This window comes from Anolis carolinensis, chromosome 2, assembly GCF_035594765.1.
Source record: "Anolis carolinensis isolate JA03-04 chromosome 2, rAnoCar3.1.pri, whole genome shotgun sequence".
In the NCBI taxonomy this organism is placed as follows: domain Eukaryota; kingdom Metazoa; phylum Chordata; class Lepidosauria; order Squamata; family Dactyloidae; genus Anolis; species Anolis carolinensis.
Window position 1 is genome coordinate 34,647,065 of NC_085842.1, and position 18,597 is coordinate 34,665,661.

Genomic DNA, 18,597 nt, shown 5'->3' on the forward strand with positions numbered 1-18,597 from the left:
CATATCATAAGCTGTGCCAGGAAAAGGCTGGAATAGATTGTGCACCAAGTTCCTTCTTGCCTGGGGGAAAGAGATGTGCTATGAGAAAGAGCTACAATGGAGAGCTCTCCTGCTTGCTCTAGTACCACTTTCCTGGCTTCCTCGCTCCTGCTTGTAAGAGCATCAGAGAGGCTGCCAAGGGGTCTGTCTCTGTCCCCGCCTGCCTGCATCTTCCAGCATCTCCATGGTACCCAGCAAGAGGCAGGTGGACTCCACTTCCCAGAATGCCTCCGCCAAGTCTGATGCCAGGATCTGTGGCCAATGAGGCATCAGGTGGGAGGGGAACCGGAGCAGATGCAGTTGCCTTTCTCCGTCTCTTCTCCTCCGAGGAGCAGAGCCTGGTGCTGGAGCTGAGCGATGGAGCCTCTGCTCAGCCTGCCCTGCGCCGCCTGGTTTTGAGCCAAAGGCCCTGCTCAGACCCTCGCCTGCAACCCATTTCCCTGGTGTAAATCCCCATCAATGAGGTTCTTTCGTCTCACCTTCAAGTGCTTTGTGGATTGCTTCTGAGCCTGCTCCCAGACCCCCTCCCAGACCCGGAACCAGCTTCCCGACCCGACACCCGTCTCAGCCTTCTGCCCCGGAGCCCGGCCGCCCACCCAGTGCCATGGCGCCAGTCCCCACGGAAACATGTTCAGGTAAGGACCGGGCACACGGCTACCTGGGCATCGCCAGGAAAGAAATCACACACACCACAGTATACTATTCCTGTCTTGTTTTTCCTATGGAGGCCTCAGGTAAGCAACCAAGCATGTAGCAACTTATTGTACATTCAGTGCATCCTGAAACAGGTATCCACCAAAGTCAATCCAGGTAAGTCTGTCTCGGCTTGAGTGGAGCAACCTCCCACTGGTTCCAAATGTTACCACCATTATCGCCTCCTTCAAACTGATTATTTCAAACAGCCTGCCTATTAATCCTACTCACTTTATTTTTGTTTCGGTGTGTCAGGAGAACATCCTGTTTCTTTCCCCGGTCGCCACTGTTTCTTTCGGGGCATCTTAATGCCAAAGTGCCCAGGGCCTCCTTGCTGGGTACTTCATGCTCATTGTTCTGCTCAGGACACAATCTTCGCCCTCCTTGTACTTTTCAACTCCCTCGGATGTAATTACAGCGTGGCTTTTTCTATTGCATTTCTAAGCAGCAGCAGGCCAATTTCATAAGTTGGCATGATGGTAGTCGAATACAGAATCATGAGCGGTGGCAGTAGATAGGTCCAAGCTCACTCATCCGGAGTTAATAGGATCCGAACTCCCTGTAGAATCGCAGAATTGGAAGAAACCACAAGGGCCATCCAGTCCAACCCCACTGCCATGCAAGAAAATACAAACCAAGCACTCCCAGCAGATGGCCATCCAGTCTCTGCTTAAAAAGCTCCAGGGAAAGAGATTCTGACACACTCTGAGAGCCAGCACATTCTACTGATCGCTTTTACTGTCAGCAAGTTCTTCCTAATGTTTAGGTGGAATCTCTTTTCTTGCAATTTGAATCCATTGTTCCATATCCTAGTCTCTGAATCAGCAGAGAAACAAGTTTTCTAGTTGGTGTGAGTTTTCCAGGCTATATGGTCATGTTCCAGAAGCATTCTCTCCTGAGGCAACCCCTGAAGATGCCTGCCATAGATGTGGGTGGAACATCAGGAGAGAATGCTTCTGGAACATGGCCATACAGCCCGGAAATCTCACAGCAACCCAGTGATTCCGGCCATGAAAGCCTTTGACGAAACAAGTTTTCCTCTCCATGTGTGACTCTTGTGTGCACAGCAAACAACAGAAGCAGCTGTGTGAATTAAGCGATATAGAGAACCTAGAGGGTTGTGTTTATCAGCTCCTTATAAGGCAGTACCAGCAGGAGAAGTTGGAGTGGGGGAAAAAGGTGGTTTGTGTAAAGTTGGCCACTCTTTGGCACTTCCTCTGCTTCTTCCTTGCTCCGCGTTTCCAAGGGAATCATGCTTTCTAAGTGGCTTTGCTCGAGAGAACGCCTGTGAGCAATGCCTGCCAAATTGTCAATCCGAACATGGGGGGGAAAGGGAGGTGTCCAGGAACGGCTTCAGCCCCACAAGTGGGGATTATCTCCCTCACATGCCAGGGCCTTGGCCGCGTGTTGGAGGAGAGGGAGGGGAGCCAGACAAGGAAAAGGGGCTTTGTGTCTGGAATGCGTTGGGCAGCTTTGCTCGGCTGCCCACAACTCTTGTGGCCTTTGTCTCCTTGTCCAAAGTGGGTCATTTCCCCGGTTTTTGACGAGGCTGATCAGCACAAAAAGGGAGTTTGAAGGCTTCCACTGGGGTGGTCTATTGATACGGTTTTGAAAGCAGAAAAGGATGAGTTGCTAGTGGAATAAGAGGGAAATATAGCTGTCTGATAATAGCAAGAGACCATGTCACTTAGAATTCACTCCTGCTTAAGCTACTATGAGGAAGACCTTTCCTTGCATCACCCCTTTTTTGCTCTTAGCTTTGTGTCAAGGTGGTTCTCTCTTTGCACCAGGGATCTTTTGATTGTCTTTACATTTTTTCTGAAAGTGAGAGAGATCAGACTTCCAGCTTTCCTATTTGCAGAATTAGATAGATCACAAAGCATCACAAGCTGTGACGGTCCTTGTCTGGCTCTGCGCACAAGTCCATTGCAAGCATGGTTAACGCTGTGTGAGTTCATGTGACTGTGTTTTGTGTGTGTGGATTCAGCCTCGCTGCCTAGTGGGTGACTCACCACCCTGCATTGTGACGTGGAAACTAGGACTCCAGAATGAGAGAGGGCGGGGTATTTCGGTATGCCTTTTTCTTTCTTTCTTCTCCCCTCTAAGGGCAGGCTTATTACATAAAAGTGAGCCTGGAAAATTCCCACATCTCTGGTGCTGTCAAAGTGTTTCTGAAGTACATAGCGCTTGGAGGAATGGGAATGCAAGGATGGACGTGGAAGAGCTGTGATACCAACAAGCAGGTTCCCCGGCTGGGACTTGGGGGCATTTGAGGTTTTCTTTGTATCCAGTAGAGTGTCATCCCAATCTCAGTAAAGGAGTGCAGGGGATAGAGAGAGACACCATTGCATTAGAATACAGCATTATTTTTGCACACAAAAATGCATGCATACACACGTCGTTCGTTCTTCACTGACTGTGGAGAAGGGGCAAAATGCAAAACACCTGCCAGGTGCTGTCGTAAGATCCCATCCTTGAATTCCGTGTTCCTTAATTTGGTATTCTAAACACACTTCCTTTCTGAGTTGCTGTGAGTTTTCCGGGCCGTATGGCCATGTTCCAGAAGCATTCACTCCTGACGTTTCGCCCACATCTATGGCAGGCATTCTCGGAGGTTGTGAAATCTGTTGGAAACTAGGCAAGTGGACTTTATATATCTGTGGAATATTCAGGTTGGGAGAAATAATTATTGTCTTCCTAAGGCAAGGATGAATGTTGCAATTGGCCACCTGGATTAGCATTGAATAGCCTTGCACTTTCAAAGGCTGGTGGTTTCCTGCCTGGGGGAATCTTTTGTTGGGAGATTTTAGCTGGCCCTGATTGTTTCCTGTATGGTATTCCCCTGTCTTCTGAGTGTTGTTTTTTTATTTACTGTCCTGATTTTAGAGTTTTTAATACTGTTTTGTAAAAGAAAACCCTCTAAAATCAAGACAGTAAATAAAGAACAACACTCAAAAAATAGAGGAATTTCAGGAAAGAAACAATTAGGGCCAGATAACACCTCTCAACAAAAGATTCCCCCAGGCAGGAAGCAGCCCAGCTTTGAAGCTGCAAGGCCATGAAATGCTAATCAAGGTGGCCGATAGCAACATTCACACCAGCCTCAAACAGACAAGAGTATTTTCTCCCACTTCAAACATTCCAAAGATATATAAACACCACTTGCCTAGTTTCCAATAGACCTCACAACCTCAGATGATTCTGGCCATGAAAGCCTTTGACAACACAGTTCTTTTAATACTCTTGAATAATATTCATTTGCCTTTGGAGACTTGAATTCATTTAGATACGCCAGATATTCCTGTACTGCCTCCTTACCTATTCTGTGCTGCATTTCCCCAGTTGCATGATCTATTCCATTTCCACCAGGTCGAACACTATTTTCCTTTTGGGAGACGACCAAAGCAAAGAAGGTCTTTGAGTAGTTCCATATTAGCATTTTTTCATCTTCTTCTCACACTGGTACAATCATTTCCTTGTTCTTTCTTTTGCTATGGACGTGATCAAAAAAAGGCCTTTTCATTGTTTTTAATCGCTTTTGCAAGCCTGAGCTTGTTATGTGCTTCGGCGTTTCTTAACTTTCTCCCTACACATCCTGGCTATTCATTCAAATTCTTCTTTGACAATTTCTTTTTTCTATTTCTTCCCGTTTAAACCTTTGCTCCATCGTCATCAATTGTAAGTTGAGAAGAGGAGAAAACCTTTCCCTTTCTAAAGCTTTAATTACCCTGATTAAGAGCACCACAAGATGGCTGAAAAGTTGAACTAGCCGAGCTGGATAAACATTTCAAGTAATCCCATGCGGCCCCGTATTTATAAGAAAGCCTAAAAGGATGTATTGTATGGTAAGTGGATGCAGAGCAGAGCTGGACACAGCCGGGAAATCCAAACGCTACCCAACTCCTCACATGCATTACAATAATTGAATGGACATTTTGTTGCCTTTACAAATATTATATGTATCTAGATCTGCCCAGAATCTCATGCAACATCATGAAGAATGTTATGGTTTATGTCTATACTGCCACCAAGATGTTGTTAAAAAAAACCCAAAGTCTGAAGGTCAAACTAAAACGTTAAGGGGGGCACATTTTAGATTGTTTTCTTTCCAACAGTGGGATGAGTGGTTCAGCGATGACACGGCCCATTGAAGCCTGTGTTTACATTCCAAGGACCAATCACAAAATAATGCCTATGAAATGCAAGATATATTAGGGGATGAAAAGCACATGTAACAAAACAGATGACTGTGGAGAAGGGGCAAAATGCAAAACAACTACCAAGTGCTGTCGTAAGATCACATCCTTGAATTCTGTCTTCCTCAATTTGGGTTGCTGTGAATTTTCCGAGCTGCATGGCCATGTTCCAGGAGCATTCTCTCCTGACATTTCGCCCACATCTATGGCAGGCATCCTCAGAGGTTGTGAGGTATATTGGAAACTAGGCAAGTGAGGTTTATATATCTGTGGAATAATGTCCAGGGTGGGAAAAAGAACTCTTGTCAGTTTGAGGCAAGTGTGAATGTTGTAATTGGGCAGCTTGATTAGCTTTGAATAGCCTTGCAGCTTTAAAGCCTGGCTGCTTCCTGGCTGGTGGAATCCTTTGGCCATGAAAGCCTAAACAGATGCCTTCCACCTTTTTAAAAAACAGGTTAAGTGTGAGAGATATTTGCATCCATGTAAACTGGATGCCGATATGGAAATCTCAGCTGTCACACATCTCTGTTCTCTAGTTCTAGTGAAGCGCATTAAGCCATATAAATCACTCATACTCAGTGATATGATAGATATTTGTGTTGATCATTCTCTTCGTTATGTGTCTTTTCTGAGGAACAAAAATATTATTTGTTGCTCGTTGATATAATCTAGGACTCTGCATTGCACGCCTATGGAGTTGGTTTTCAGCAGACTCTTTTTGCCAATGTAAAGTGTAGAATTGATTCAGTTTGACACCACTTCAACTGCCATGGCTCAATACCGTGGGATCAGGGGAGTTGTGGTTTGCACTCTTTGACAGAGAAGGCTACAGATCTTGAAAATTATAATTTTCACTATTCCATAACGTAGAGCAGGTATGGGCCAACTTGGGCCCTCCAGGTGAAAAGGGGAAAAGGAAGGGGCCTGAGGCTGTTAGGAATGGTGGGAGTTGCAGTCCAAAACAACTGGCAGGCCCACATTGGCCCATGGCTGCTCAAGAGCAATCCTTGTTGAGGTGATGTGGGCTCATGCCAATGTGTTTGTCTCCGCAGAGGGCAGTGGGTGCTCAGAAGTGACCGAGGCAGAAAGCGCTGAGCCCATCGGTGGCACAGGAGAGTCCGCCCTCGAGGAAAGGACCATCACTGCCCCTCTGGTGATACCCATGGGCACCACCACCAAGCTGCCCTTTCCTGAGCGGGAGACCTGGACCCGGCAGATGGACTTCATCATGTCCTGCGTTGGCTTTGCAGTAGGACTGGGCAACGTCTGGCGCTTTCCATACCTCTGCTACAAGAACGGAGGAGGTGAGGAATTGGGGGGGGGGGGGGGGATATTGTGCCAGGGATTGCTTTGTGGGAGATATAGTACCTGGATGGGTGAGTTGTGGGGGTATATGGGCCCGGGCTGTGGCGCAAGCGGGAGAGCAAACCAGCTGCAATTAACTGCAATGAATCACTCTGACCAGGAGGTCATGGGTTCGAGGCCGCTCGGAGCCGATGTTTGTTTGTCATTGTTCTATGTTAAAAGGCATTGAATGTTTGCCTATATGTGTAATGTGATCCGCCCTGAGGTGAGAAGGGCGGAATATAAATGCTGTAAATAAATATTACGGAAACTGGCTCTGGAGGAAAGGAGTTGAAAACTGGGACTCAATGGTCTCAAAAGTTTCCAAATGACCACAACAAGGAATTAAGAGCTTTGGGAATGTACAGCTTTGGACTACAGCTCTCAGAATAATAATAATAATAATAATAATAATAATAATAATAATAATAATAATAATACAGTAGAGTCTCACTTATCCAAGCTAAACGGGCCAGCAGAAGCTTGGATAAGCGAATATCTTGGATAATAAGGAGGGATTAAGGAAAAGCCTATTAAACATCAAATTAGGTTATGATTTTACAAATTAAGCGCCAAAACATCATGTTATACAACAAATTTGACAGAAAAAGTAGTTCAATATGCAGTAATGTTATGTTGTAATTACTGTATTTACAAATTTAACACCAAAGTACAGTAGAGTCTCACTTATCCAACATTCTGGATTATCCAACGCATTTTTGTAGTCAATGTTTTCAATATATCGTGATATTTTGGTGCTAAATTTGTAAATACAGTAATTACTACATAGCATTACTGCATATTGAACTATTTTTTCTGTCAAATTTGTTGTATAACATGATGTTTTAGTGCTTAATTTGTAAAATCATAATCTAATTTGATTTTTAATAGGCTTTTCCTTAATCTCTCCTTATTATCCAACATATTTGCTTATCCAACGTTCCGCCAGCCCGTTTATGTTGGATAAGAGAGACTCTACTGTATCATGATATATTGAAAACATTGACTACAAAAATGGCTTGGATAATCCAGAAGCTTGGATTAGCAAGGCTTGGATAAGTGAGACTCTACTGTAATAATAATAATAATAATAATAATAATAATAATAATAATAATAATAATAATAATAATAATTTTATTTATACCCCGCCACCATCTCCCCACGGGGACTCAGGGCAGCTCACATGGGGCAAACCTGACCAGCATAATTTACAAAAACAACAGCATGAATACATTGCACAATATACAAAAAATAAAACACAGTAAGACAATAAAACAGGAGTTAATACAGCGGTAATAATATCTGCTGACTGAAAGATTCTGGGTGTCTGAATGAGAGAATTGGGCCAAAACTAACTAAAATGAATATTAACAGGGAGAAATGTATGGTATAAAGCAGGTATGTAAGTGTCATTCTTGTAAAGTGCTTGATAGAGAATCTGAAGGTCCGCGTATATTTTTGTTTCTTTTAAAGTTTTTTAAATTAATTTATCAATCAAAATGTATAAGTTTACATTTTCCTCATTTTAAATATATCATATTGTATACAATCTGACAGTAAAAAAAAACAAGCACATCTTTAAGCATATTTCTTATCAGTTTTTAACTTATCCATTACAACTTTACTACATATCTCTCTACTACACAGCTTTTATATTCCACATATATTTTTGTAAAGAATCTAAATATCATCAAAGGCTTGTCAGAAAAGCCATGTCTTCAATTGTCTCCCCCGTAGATCGGTAGATCTTAAAGCCCATTCCAGTTCATAGAAGGAGATACTGTCTTGAAGATAGGTTAGACTCAAAGCATATAGGGCTTTATAGGTGATAACCTTCACTTTGAATTGGGTCCGGAAATTCATTGGCAGCCACTCGGCATGGTGTGCTCCCTATAACCAGACCCAGTTAGTAACCTGGCTGCCGACCTTTGCACTAACTGCAATTTCCGTGCCATCTTCAAGGGCAGCCCCACGTAGAGGGTATTGCAGTAGTCCATTTTGGATGTAACTAAGGCATGGACTACCATGGCCAAGTCAGGCTTTTTGAGGTATGATCGCAGCTGGTGCACAAGTTTTAATTGTGTGAAGGCCCTCCCAGCTACCACCGACACCTGAGCTTCAAGTGTCAGCACTGGATCCAGGAGGACCCCCCAGACTGCGAACCTGTGTCTTCAGTGGGAGTGTAACCCCATTGATCTATACCCCGATAGACTTCACGACTAACCAAAAGGACTTCTGTCTTGTCTGGATTAAGCTTCTGCTTGTTGGCCCTCGTCCAGTCCATCACAGCTGTCAGGCACTGGTCTAGGATCCGGGGAATATGGTGAAAAAGAGTAGTAGAAAAAGACATTTATGATTCTAGATCACATCTCTAGGAGTATAGGAACTAGATTAAAGGAAATCATAGTGTTTTGGGCAGACCTCACCTGAAACAAGATGGTGTTCAGTTCTGGGCACTATAATTCAAGAAGAATGTTTACAAGCTGAAGGTATCCAGAGAAGAACGAATAAAGTGATCAAAAGTTTGAAAACCAAGCCCTATGAGGAGTGGCTTAGGGAACTGGGTATGTTTTGCTTGGAGAAAGAAAGAGGGGACATGTTTAAATAGTTGAAAGGATGCCACATTGAGGAGGGGGAAAGTTTGTTTTGTGCTGCTCCAGAGAGATGCAGAGCAGTGAATTCAAACTGCAAGAGATTCGCCTAAACTTTATGGAAAACTTTCTGATGGTTAAAGCTGTCCGAGCGTGGAATATGTTACTAGGAAGGTGGTGGAGTCTCCTTCTCCGTTCATCTGTAAGGAGTGCTTTTATTGTGTATTGCTGAATGGCAGAATGGAGCTGGACTGGATGTCACTTGTGATCTCTTCCAAATCTAGGTCCAAAGCAGTCTTTTCCAAAGCTTGAGCCTTAGCAATTCCTCAGCCTAAACTAAAGCCTCTTTGGAGAAGAAAACACAATTCTAACTCAGAATGGATCTGTGGTAGTTGTATTGGCAGAAAGAGGGTACCGTATCTTGTTATAAAAAGCAATTCATGGGAGAACATTTTGGGTGTGTGATCCTGAATGCTGTCTCCAGGATCTGTCCTTCCCCATCCCTCTCTCTCTTGATTGTATCTGTTCAGTCTCGAGAATAAGCTGTACTCTTACTATTGCTTTGTCCTGCATTATCTGTTCCATCCATCTCAGTCCCCAGATCTGTTTGTTCTTATTATGACTACAATTATCCGTTCTCCCATCCTGATGTTTTGTAGGCAAAGCATACTTTCTTTCAGCCTGGATATACCGCAGTGAATCATATCAATTTGGGTATGGAGGCGATAAATGTGTATTCAAGACTGAAATTTTAGCCCACACTTAAGCATGGCAAAAATTCTATACGTAGTTATATAGTCACCTCAGTACATTAGCACAGAGATTTATTTCTCCTCATGTGCTATAGATTTCTCCAATCTGATACCCACTGCATTGTGTTGAACTACAGGTCCCATCATTCTCAGTGTGCAGAGCCAAGAATAATGGGAGCTATATACCAGGATAGATAGATAGATAGATAGATAGATAGATAGATAGATAGATAGATAGATAGATAGATAGATAGATAGATAGATATCCAGGTTGGAGAATTTTAAACTGGATATACTCTGAGGCACATTTTTCTGCCACTCAAAATGATTACTATTATTGAAGTGAGAGACATGGGATATGTTGTCGAAGGCTTTCATGGCCAGAATCACTGGGTTGCTGTGAACTTTCCGGGCTGTATGGCCATGTTCCAGAAGCATTATCTCCTGACGTTTCACCCACATCTATGGCAGGCATCCTCAGAGGTCTGTTGGAAACAAGGCAAGAGGGGTTTATATATCTGTGGAAGGTCCAGGGTGAGAGAAAGAACTCTCGTCTCTTTGAAGCAAGTGTGAATGTTGCAATTGGCCAGCTTGATTAGCATTGGATAGCTTTGCAGCTTCAAAGCCTAGCTGCTTCCTGCCTGGGGAAATCCTTTGTTAAGAAGTGTTAGCTGGCCTTGATTGTTTCCTATCTGGAATTCCTGAGTGTTTTCTGAGTGTTGTTCTTTATTTACTGTCCTGATTTCAGAGTTTTTTAATACTCTAAAATTTGGGGATAATTCCCCAAATGAGACTTGAAGATTAAAAAAGTAAGAAGGACCCCTTCAAATTTTAAGAGAAGAAATAGTCTGAGAGCATCTTACTTTCCAAGAAGGTAGATAGGAGTTCTTTTGTCTTACTGTAACAAAAAAAAAACTAACTGAAAGCAACTGAGGAAACATAGTTTCTCCGTGGGATCTCTTTATCAAAGACAAAAGTGCCAGCAATGTTAGCACTTTGAGCCAAATTCTTGCATTCAACCTTCCCAAGAAATAAATCAATTATCTGGTTCCACTATTATGTCCCTGTATTCTAGAAAGCCTTGTTATTCTCATCCCAAATCAAAAGGAATTGATTCATCTCCTGGGGAGAGGAGGCTCAGAGGAGGCTTTCTGTGTTACCGTGTTTCCCCGAAAATAAGACAGTGTCTTATATTAATTTTTGCTCCCAAAGATGCTCTAGGTCTTATTTTCAGGGGATGTCTTATTTTTCCATGAAGAAGAATTCACATTTATTGTTGGAAAAAATGAACATTTATTATATAATGTACAGTAGTTGTCATCATAAACCAGCATAACCAGACAAACTGTGAATCCTATCAAGAATTTCTTGTTACTTCCATTATTTCCATGTACAACACTCTATGGTACATTTACCGATCCTGCATGCTCTGGTGTTCTGTTTGGCGGGCATGCTTCCAAACAAAAACTTTGCTAGGTCTTACTTTCGGGGGAGGCCTTATATTTAGCAATTCAGCAAAACCTCTTCTAGGTCTTATTTTCTGGGGATGTCTTATTTTAGGGGAAACAGGGTATTGGTCTGCTTCTTCCAAACCAATGCTATGGAATCCTGGGATTTATAGTCTGGTGAGCACTCTTTAGCGGAGAAGTCTAAAGACCTTGTGAAACTACAGCTCCCAGGATTCCATAGCATTGAATCATGGCAGTTGAAGTGGCAGTGAACTGCATTAATTCTACAGTATAGAAGACCTTTTAAAATTACAACTCCCATGGTTCCTTAGCATGTAGCCATGGTGATTAAAGTGGTGTCCAGCATAAAAGTACCACAAGCTCCCTGGAACCAACAAGAAGATTTTAAAATAATACAATTCCAAGTAAAGTTCTTTAACCTTCATATACTTGGCAACCATGCTTTCATGTCATGTACTTTAGCAGCTCCTCTTCCTTTCTTCTGCTTGACTCTGCTGGGCTGCAATGTGTTCTCTCTCTCTTATTCCACTCCCTCTGTCAGTCCTGATTCATCCTCTGTCATCCCACTCTTTCAAATTCTTCTAAAATGATTTCTCCTCCCACCTTCCCCCCTTGTCTTTAGATCACTTACTTTTTTAACATACAAAAATATGGAAATACAAAAATATGAACAACAGGTATAGATACAGAAAAGGAGAGTTACAAAAAGCAAAAACAATATCTGTCCCCATAAAAACAAAAACAAAAAGTTTTTCTTAGTACATAAAACTAGACCACAAGAACTAAGGCTGTGTCTGGATCTACACTGCCATATAAACCCTGATTATCTGCTCTGAACTGGATTAGATGATTCTCCACTGCCATATAATCTAGTTTAAATAAAATAATCTGGGTTTTGTATGGAAGTGTAGAAGGGGGCTGAGGCTGTACCTATCCCAGAACATGATCCTAGATTATCTGCTTATCCCAGATTATCTGGCAGTGTAAACTCATATAATCCAGTTCAAAGCAGATAATCTGGGATCAGGGACATATTGGGCAGTGTAGATCCAGCCTAATTGATCTATATCTAAAAGAATCCCCCTAATTTATACAAAGTCACAATATTAAACACATACTTAACATATAACAAACAAAAACTAGTCTACAAGCCTCACAATGATTGTCTGTGTTGGGGATTGTGGATGATAGATGGAAGCTCTTACGTGTGCCCGTAAGCCCAGAGAGCTGCAGAATGATGCACCACTCAGTTTTGCAGAACAAATAACACAGGAACTTGTACTGAATCCAAAAGAACAACAGAACAATGGTACAGTAGAGTCTCACTTATCCAACATAAACTGGCCGGCAGAACATTGGATAAGCGAATATGTTGGATAATAAGGAGGGATTAAGGAAAAGCCTATTAAACACCAAATTAGGTTATGATTTTACAAATTAAGCACCAAAACATCATGTTATACAACAAATTTGACAGAAAAAGTAGTTCAATACGCAGTAATGTTATGTTGTAATTACTGTATTTACGAATTTAGCACCAAAATATCACGATGTATTGAAAACATTGACTACAAAAATGTGTTGGATAATCCAGAACGTTGGATAAGTGAGTATTGGATAAGTGAGACTCTACTGTATTTAAAATAGTCCTTCTGTTTGCTCACAGAAACAAGCAGTTAATAGGCAATCCTTGAGTCTGCTTCATCAAAGATCAGCAGCAAACAAGGCCTCAGAAATAGTCAGGCCTCTCTAAGCACAGAGCCATCTTCTTTCCAGCCATTACTCAGAAGTCTGTCTGTCTGTCTGTCTGTCTCTCTCTCTCTCTCTCAATCTCACACACACACACACACACACACACACACACAGAAACCTGTTCAAACCGGTTCTCCAGCAGCAGGATAGCAACGGTTACAAACCAATTCCCAGGTCCTTGCAAAATCAGCCAATACCGTGACAGTCTGTAGGTTTTTAAATATTATTTTCTATGCCCTTAAATATAATTACAGGCAGTCCTTAAGTTACAAACAAGATAAAGTTCTGTAGGTTTGTTCTTAAGTTGAATTTGAATGTAAGTCAGAACAGATACATTTTTGAGTGTAACTCCAGCCACTGGTGGTGCAGCAGGTTAAACCATTGAGCTGCTGAACTTACTGACCAAAAGGTCGGTGGTTTGAATCCAGGGAGTGGGGTGAGCTCCAGCTGTTAGCTCCAGCTTCTGCCAACCTAGCAGTTTGAAAACATGCAAATGTGAGTAGATCAGTAAGTACTGCTTCAGCGGGAAAGTAACAGAGCTCCATGCAGTCATGCCAGCCACATTACCTTGGAGGTGTCTACAGACAACGCCTGCTCTTTGGCTTAGAAATGGAGATAAGCATTAACCCCCAGAATAGGGCATGATGAGACGTAGTATCAGGGGAAAACCTTTACCTTTATACATATACATATATATTCACTTTGGATAGGATAGGGAAGGGTCAATATCCCTGTAGTCTTTGTATTGCTGCCTGTGCCCCTCACTTTCTGTCCCTGTGATCATTGAGTTTGAAAAATTTGGCTTGTTGTGGAAACAAGGACCCCTTTCCTCCATGATAACTCTTTCAGGAGTCAATTTCCCTTCCTAAGGGATTAGATTTGATCTCACTTCCTGTTGTTTCACCCCCGCTCTTAACTATGAGTCATTTGTAAGCCAGATATTTGTAACTTGGGTCCTGACTGTATATATCCGCCCTTCTATTTTCAATGTCTTCAAATTATTTCCCTTGCTGCAAAGTAAATTCAACAAGCAAAAGCAGTTTGGACACAATTAGTAGGTAGCAGGGGGCGGAGAAGAGAAGGAGGATTCTTGCTCTTCCCAGTTGACACAGGCAAAAGCAAACGGGTGCAGCATCTTCTAGGATTTGTATTCTTCCTAATTAGTATCTTACCATCTAGGCTGGACTCGGATGTTGCTCGGCCATACTTAGCCTGGTTTTCATACATGAAAACGTTGGAGGGGATGCATTGCTTACTCATCGCCTGTCGCCACTGGGAAAAGCACATCCCACATCCCAAGCTGAGTAAGAAAGACTCTGTGTCGTCACATGTTCAAAACAGGAGAGAACAAGCCGGGATGAGAGCATCCGCTGCAGGCACTTTGTCATCACAGGTTTTTCGGTGGGCAGATCAGCATTTTGCAGGTGGCAAAACGGTTTGGTTCCATGAAACAGGAATGAAGTTGAGCCCTTCAAACAGTTTCTGCACAAGAATGTTTTGCATGGCTGAACAGAACCGGGATGCTTCTCCTTCAAAGGCCTTTGAACAAGATGGGGGGAAAATAATATTCAGCCCCAGATGGGAGCAAATACCTTTTTCCTATCCATTAAAAATGCATTGTGAAACGTCATTGTTGTGAATCATTTCAAGTCTCCATCAGCATCGTTTGGCCCATATAATGAATAACATATGCAAAGCAAGCAGAGCCTGCTGCTAAAATAGCAAGAGGAGGAACACAGGAAAGAAATCGAATCTGCAAGGCAAAAGGAATTGGCACCAGAACATAAGCCTTTTCAGAGTGCATCTATAATATACGATTAATACAGTTCAATGCTATGGAATCCTGGGAGTTGCAATTGCATAAGGTCTTTAGCATTATGTGTCCAAGAGTGCTGGTGCCTCACTAAACTACAAATCCCAGAATCCCATAGCATTGAGCCATGGCAATTAAAGTCGGTTCAAGCTGCATTAATTCTACAGTGTAGATGCACCTCATTCTCTGGTGTTAGAAATTTGGAGAGCGAAAGAAATGGAGGAAATATAATTCGGAGGAACAGTTTCTTCATTTGCCCCTACTATAGCTATATTCATGACTCCAACTCTCAGGCCTCTTCTACACTGCCATATAATCCAGATTATCAAATCAGATAATCCATATTTACGGCTCTTGTATAAGGTCTGGTGGATGAATGGCATAAGCACTTTGCATTGTTTTAAACTTTGTATATTATATTTTATGACTGTTTTAACTGTTTTAACGTTTTAGTTCAATGTATAGCAGTGTAACGGCATCAATTGCCACTTGTAAGCCGCCCTGAGTCCCCTCGGGTGAGAAGGGCAGGGTATAAATAATTGAAATAAATAAATAAATAAATAAATAAATAAATGAAATATTATCTACTCTGAACCAGATTATATGAGTCTACATTGCCTTTTAATCCAGTTCAAAGCAGATAATGTGGATTATATACAGCTGTGCAGAAGAGGCCTCATAATCCTCGAATCAGCATGACCAATATTTCCAAAATAATGGATTTGATGATAAAACATTGAAAAATATAGCTCAGTTTTCATCTTCCTGAGGCTTCCTTCTTGGACTTTGTGCATTTACCACATTCCCAACCTTCAGCTTCAAGGGTAGGCTGAAAGCCTTCAACAACACAGGCTGGCAAATATTCAAAAAGTAATGTTTATGGTAAGCCGCAGTATAAGGCAGTAAGTACGCACATTGCTGCGGTTGAAATTATATTGCACGAAGCCCTTAAAAGGAAGCCCTCTAATGTGCCATTAAAGCTGTTCCGCCCCCCAGGACGATGGTTTGCCTTACCTATTGGTCGTTTGTTTGTTTTCCCTCCTTTACATTTTGTTTGAGCCTCTGGCTGCAAAAGCCTAGGAAAAGTGGCTTGGAATCTGCAAGAGCTGGCTGCAGTTTTCTTTGCAGTGATTGGTCAAAGAGTGCAACATCTTAGGACCGCCCTTTTTACCAGGGTCTAGTCTCCATTTTGGAGCTTCATTCTGGCTATAGTCTTCCAACGTGCTGGAGCTGTGCAAGGCTAACTGGGACAAATCATCCTCAAAACCAGGCCAATCTAAGCCTATCCAAATTAGATAAGTATTGAATTATATTGATCTGGAATAGGAAATCTAGTTAGAGGAGCAAAGTTATTCCATCGCTTCTAGAACTAATCTTTGCTGTAAAGATAGGGAAGGAAAGAGTTTCTCCTTCTAATATAGGCAGCGTGATTAGGGTATAGTGGTTTTATAATCACCTTTGCCTTCTGGAACCAGGGATAATTCTGTGACTAAAACCTATAGAAATTTGTTTCATTTTCTGCAACTTTAAGATCTGTGCCAGGTTTACAACCTTGTATGAATAAACATCCTTTTTTGAAGTTATCCAGACTCAGTCGTTCAATATCTATAGGACAGCTTATAGGGATTTGCAGTTCGCCCGGATAAAGGACAGCACGTTTCAGTTTTATAGCTTTTTATTGTCCGGCGGACGGCACAGTTTTGAGGTCGATCAGCGGTTTTTCCGCTTCAGCTAGCTTGCACGGCTTTATAGTTTTTTATAGTTTAGGAAGTTTTAGTATAGGCTGCGGCTTTTCCGCCTGAGCTCAGTCTGCATACCTAAAGACTCTACCAGCGTCTGAGGCAGTGGAGCCCGCTCTCAGACCTGAAGGAGTCAAATAGTGGGGCTCTATTTCCTTGCTATTTGGCTCGCGTGTGCGCACGTAGCCCAGTGGCTTTCTGGGTTTGCACAGGCTGTGCAGTTCCCAGCAACGTCCAGGGCTCCCTCGGCGGTAGACCTCGAGCCGCGGAGCACCAGCGACAGTTCTTTGGCTGGCTCTGAGGCGTGGAGCCCACCAGAACCAGGCTAGAACCTGGACAGGCCTGGCAACGCTGCTGTGAGTTCGGCCGGAGCACTCAACCGGCTTTGACAGCCTCTTCATCAGGAGTTCGGCCGGAGCACTCGGCCGGCTTTGACCTGCCTCATGGTCCGGCGGTGGTGACCTGCCTCATCGTCCTGCGGTGGTGACCTGCCTCATTGACCTGCGGCGGTGACCTGCCTCATCGTCCTGCGGTGGTGACCTGCCTCATCGTCCTGCGGTGGTGACCTGCCTCATCGTCCTGCGGTGGTGACCTGCCTCATCGTCCTGCGGTGGTGACCTGCCTCATCGTCCTGCGGTGGTGACCTGCCTCATCGTCCTGCGGTGGTGACCTGCTTCATCGACCTGCGGTGGTGACCTCCCTTCACAGCGGGGAGGAGGCGTCTCTTCTCTCCTCCTTTCCAAAGCCAGCCTCGGTGCTCCTTCGGCGGCAGGCCTCGAGCCGCAGAGCACGAGGTGCTTGAAAATTTGGCGAAGTCGCCATTTTGGCAGTTTACGTCACTCGGGCAAGGGAGGTATCAAGTGGCAAGTTGCTGTCAGTTGGCATTTTGCAGCTTGCCCACTAAAATCTGGCGCCAAAGGTCACAATCTTTGTAAAGTATAGTTACTTAGTGATATATATTGCTATGGTTAAGTGCTGTGAATTGTATTATATATTGAATTTGCTTTTATTGTAAATTTACTTGCAGGTATATTGCATTTGCCTTTGTTGTAAATTTACTTGCTATTAAGAATACATAATGTCTATGCAATTTCAAGATGATACAGATGGTATACCTCCTTCTGAGGCTGAAAGTAGGAATGAAAGGCCCCAAAGGATAAAGCACCCTTCAGCCAAGATGCTAGCCCATCTAATAGATGAAAAGGAGCTCCTCCATGTGAGGTTAGGTTCGGCATGGGAGCGAATTGTAACATTAATGGACAGAATAGAGAGCTTGGGTATCACAAGGGTGCCAGCCATATTACAGACAGACCTCGAAGAAGCCTTCGGTCTTTGGAGGGGTTTAGTGTCTAAGATAGTCCAGGTCCTCGAGCGCATTAACGCCAAGGATTCAGAGTTAGAAATAGGGAGTGTTTTAGCTGACACTAATGAGAAAGAAAATAGGGTGAGGGCAATCCTAGCTTCCTTATGCAGCCATGAGACCAATCTTTTGAAATCACCTGCTGTGGCACTTAGTCTTAAGTCCAACCGCTCTAGCCAGGTATCTAAACTAAGGGAGCGTGCATCGTCTAAACACAGCCACTCTAGCAAGTCTTCTGCTGCTGGGAGTGCCATCTCTTCCCTAGCTGCCTTGCACATTAAGGAGGCTGCACGTCTAGAGCTAAAGAGCAAGGTAGCGGGGGCGGAGGCTGATGCTAAGGCAGCTGATCTAACCCTTCCCTTTAAAGAAGAAGAGCAACGACTGCAAATAGAACAGGCCCGTAGACAAAGCGAAATGCAAATAGAACAGGCCCGTAGACAAAGCGAAATGCAAATAGAACAGGCTCGTATAGAGATGCTTAGAATAAAGATGGATGCCGCAGCCAAAAGGGTAAGGGCTGAGACTTTGGCCAAGGCCCTAATTGAGCCACTCACAGAAGAAAATGTAAGCCAGTTACCAATACAGGACCCTTCTGCCAAAGTGTTTGCGCACCTTGGCAGCATGTACAGCCAGTTTTCGGATGAGGAACAGGGAGACTTCTCTCCTTACCCAGAGCAGGGCCCCAAAGTCACTTTTGAGTTTCCTGCAGAGCAGAGCGTCATAGCGGGGAGCTCACCCTTGCTCGAGCTACCTGTGCCTCCTGCTAAAACCCTAGGTCAGTCAATCAGGGCCTCAAGGCCGAGCGCTAGTTGGCCCCTACAGACAGCTGCACAGGGAACCATCGATTC

The 18,597-nt window shown here is 43.4% G+C and overlaps 1 protein-coding gene across 1 annotated transcript in view; it reads left to right on the plus strand.

The window, feature by feature from the left end:
* Positions 1-342: 342 nt before the first annotated feature.
* LOC100562477 (sodium- and chloride-dependent creatine transporter 1) overlaps positions 343-18,597 on the plus strand; it is a 57,070-nt gene continuing 38,815 nt past the window's right edge. The window contains exons 1-2 of the mRNA XM_003217866.4: positions 343-674; positions 5,981-6,232. Of these exons, the coding sequence (XP_003217914.3) occupies positions 644-674; positions 5,981-6,232 (283 nt within the window). The 5' untranslated portion in view covers positions 343-643. The remainder of the gene's footprint in view (positions 675-5,980; positions 6,233-18,597) is intronic.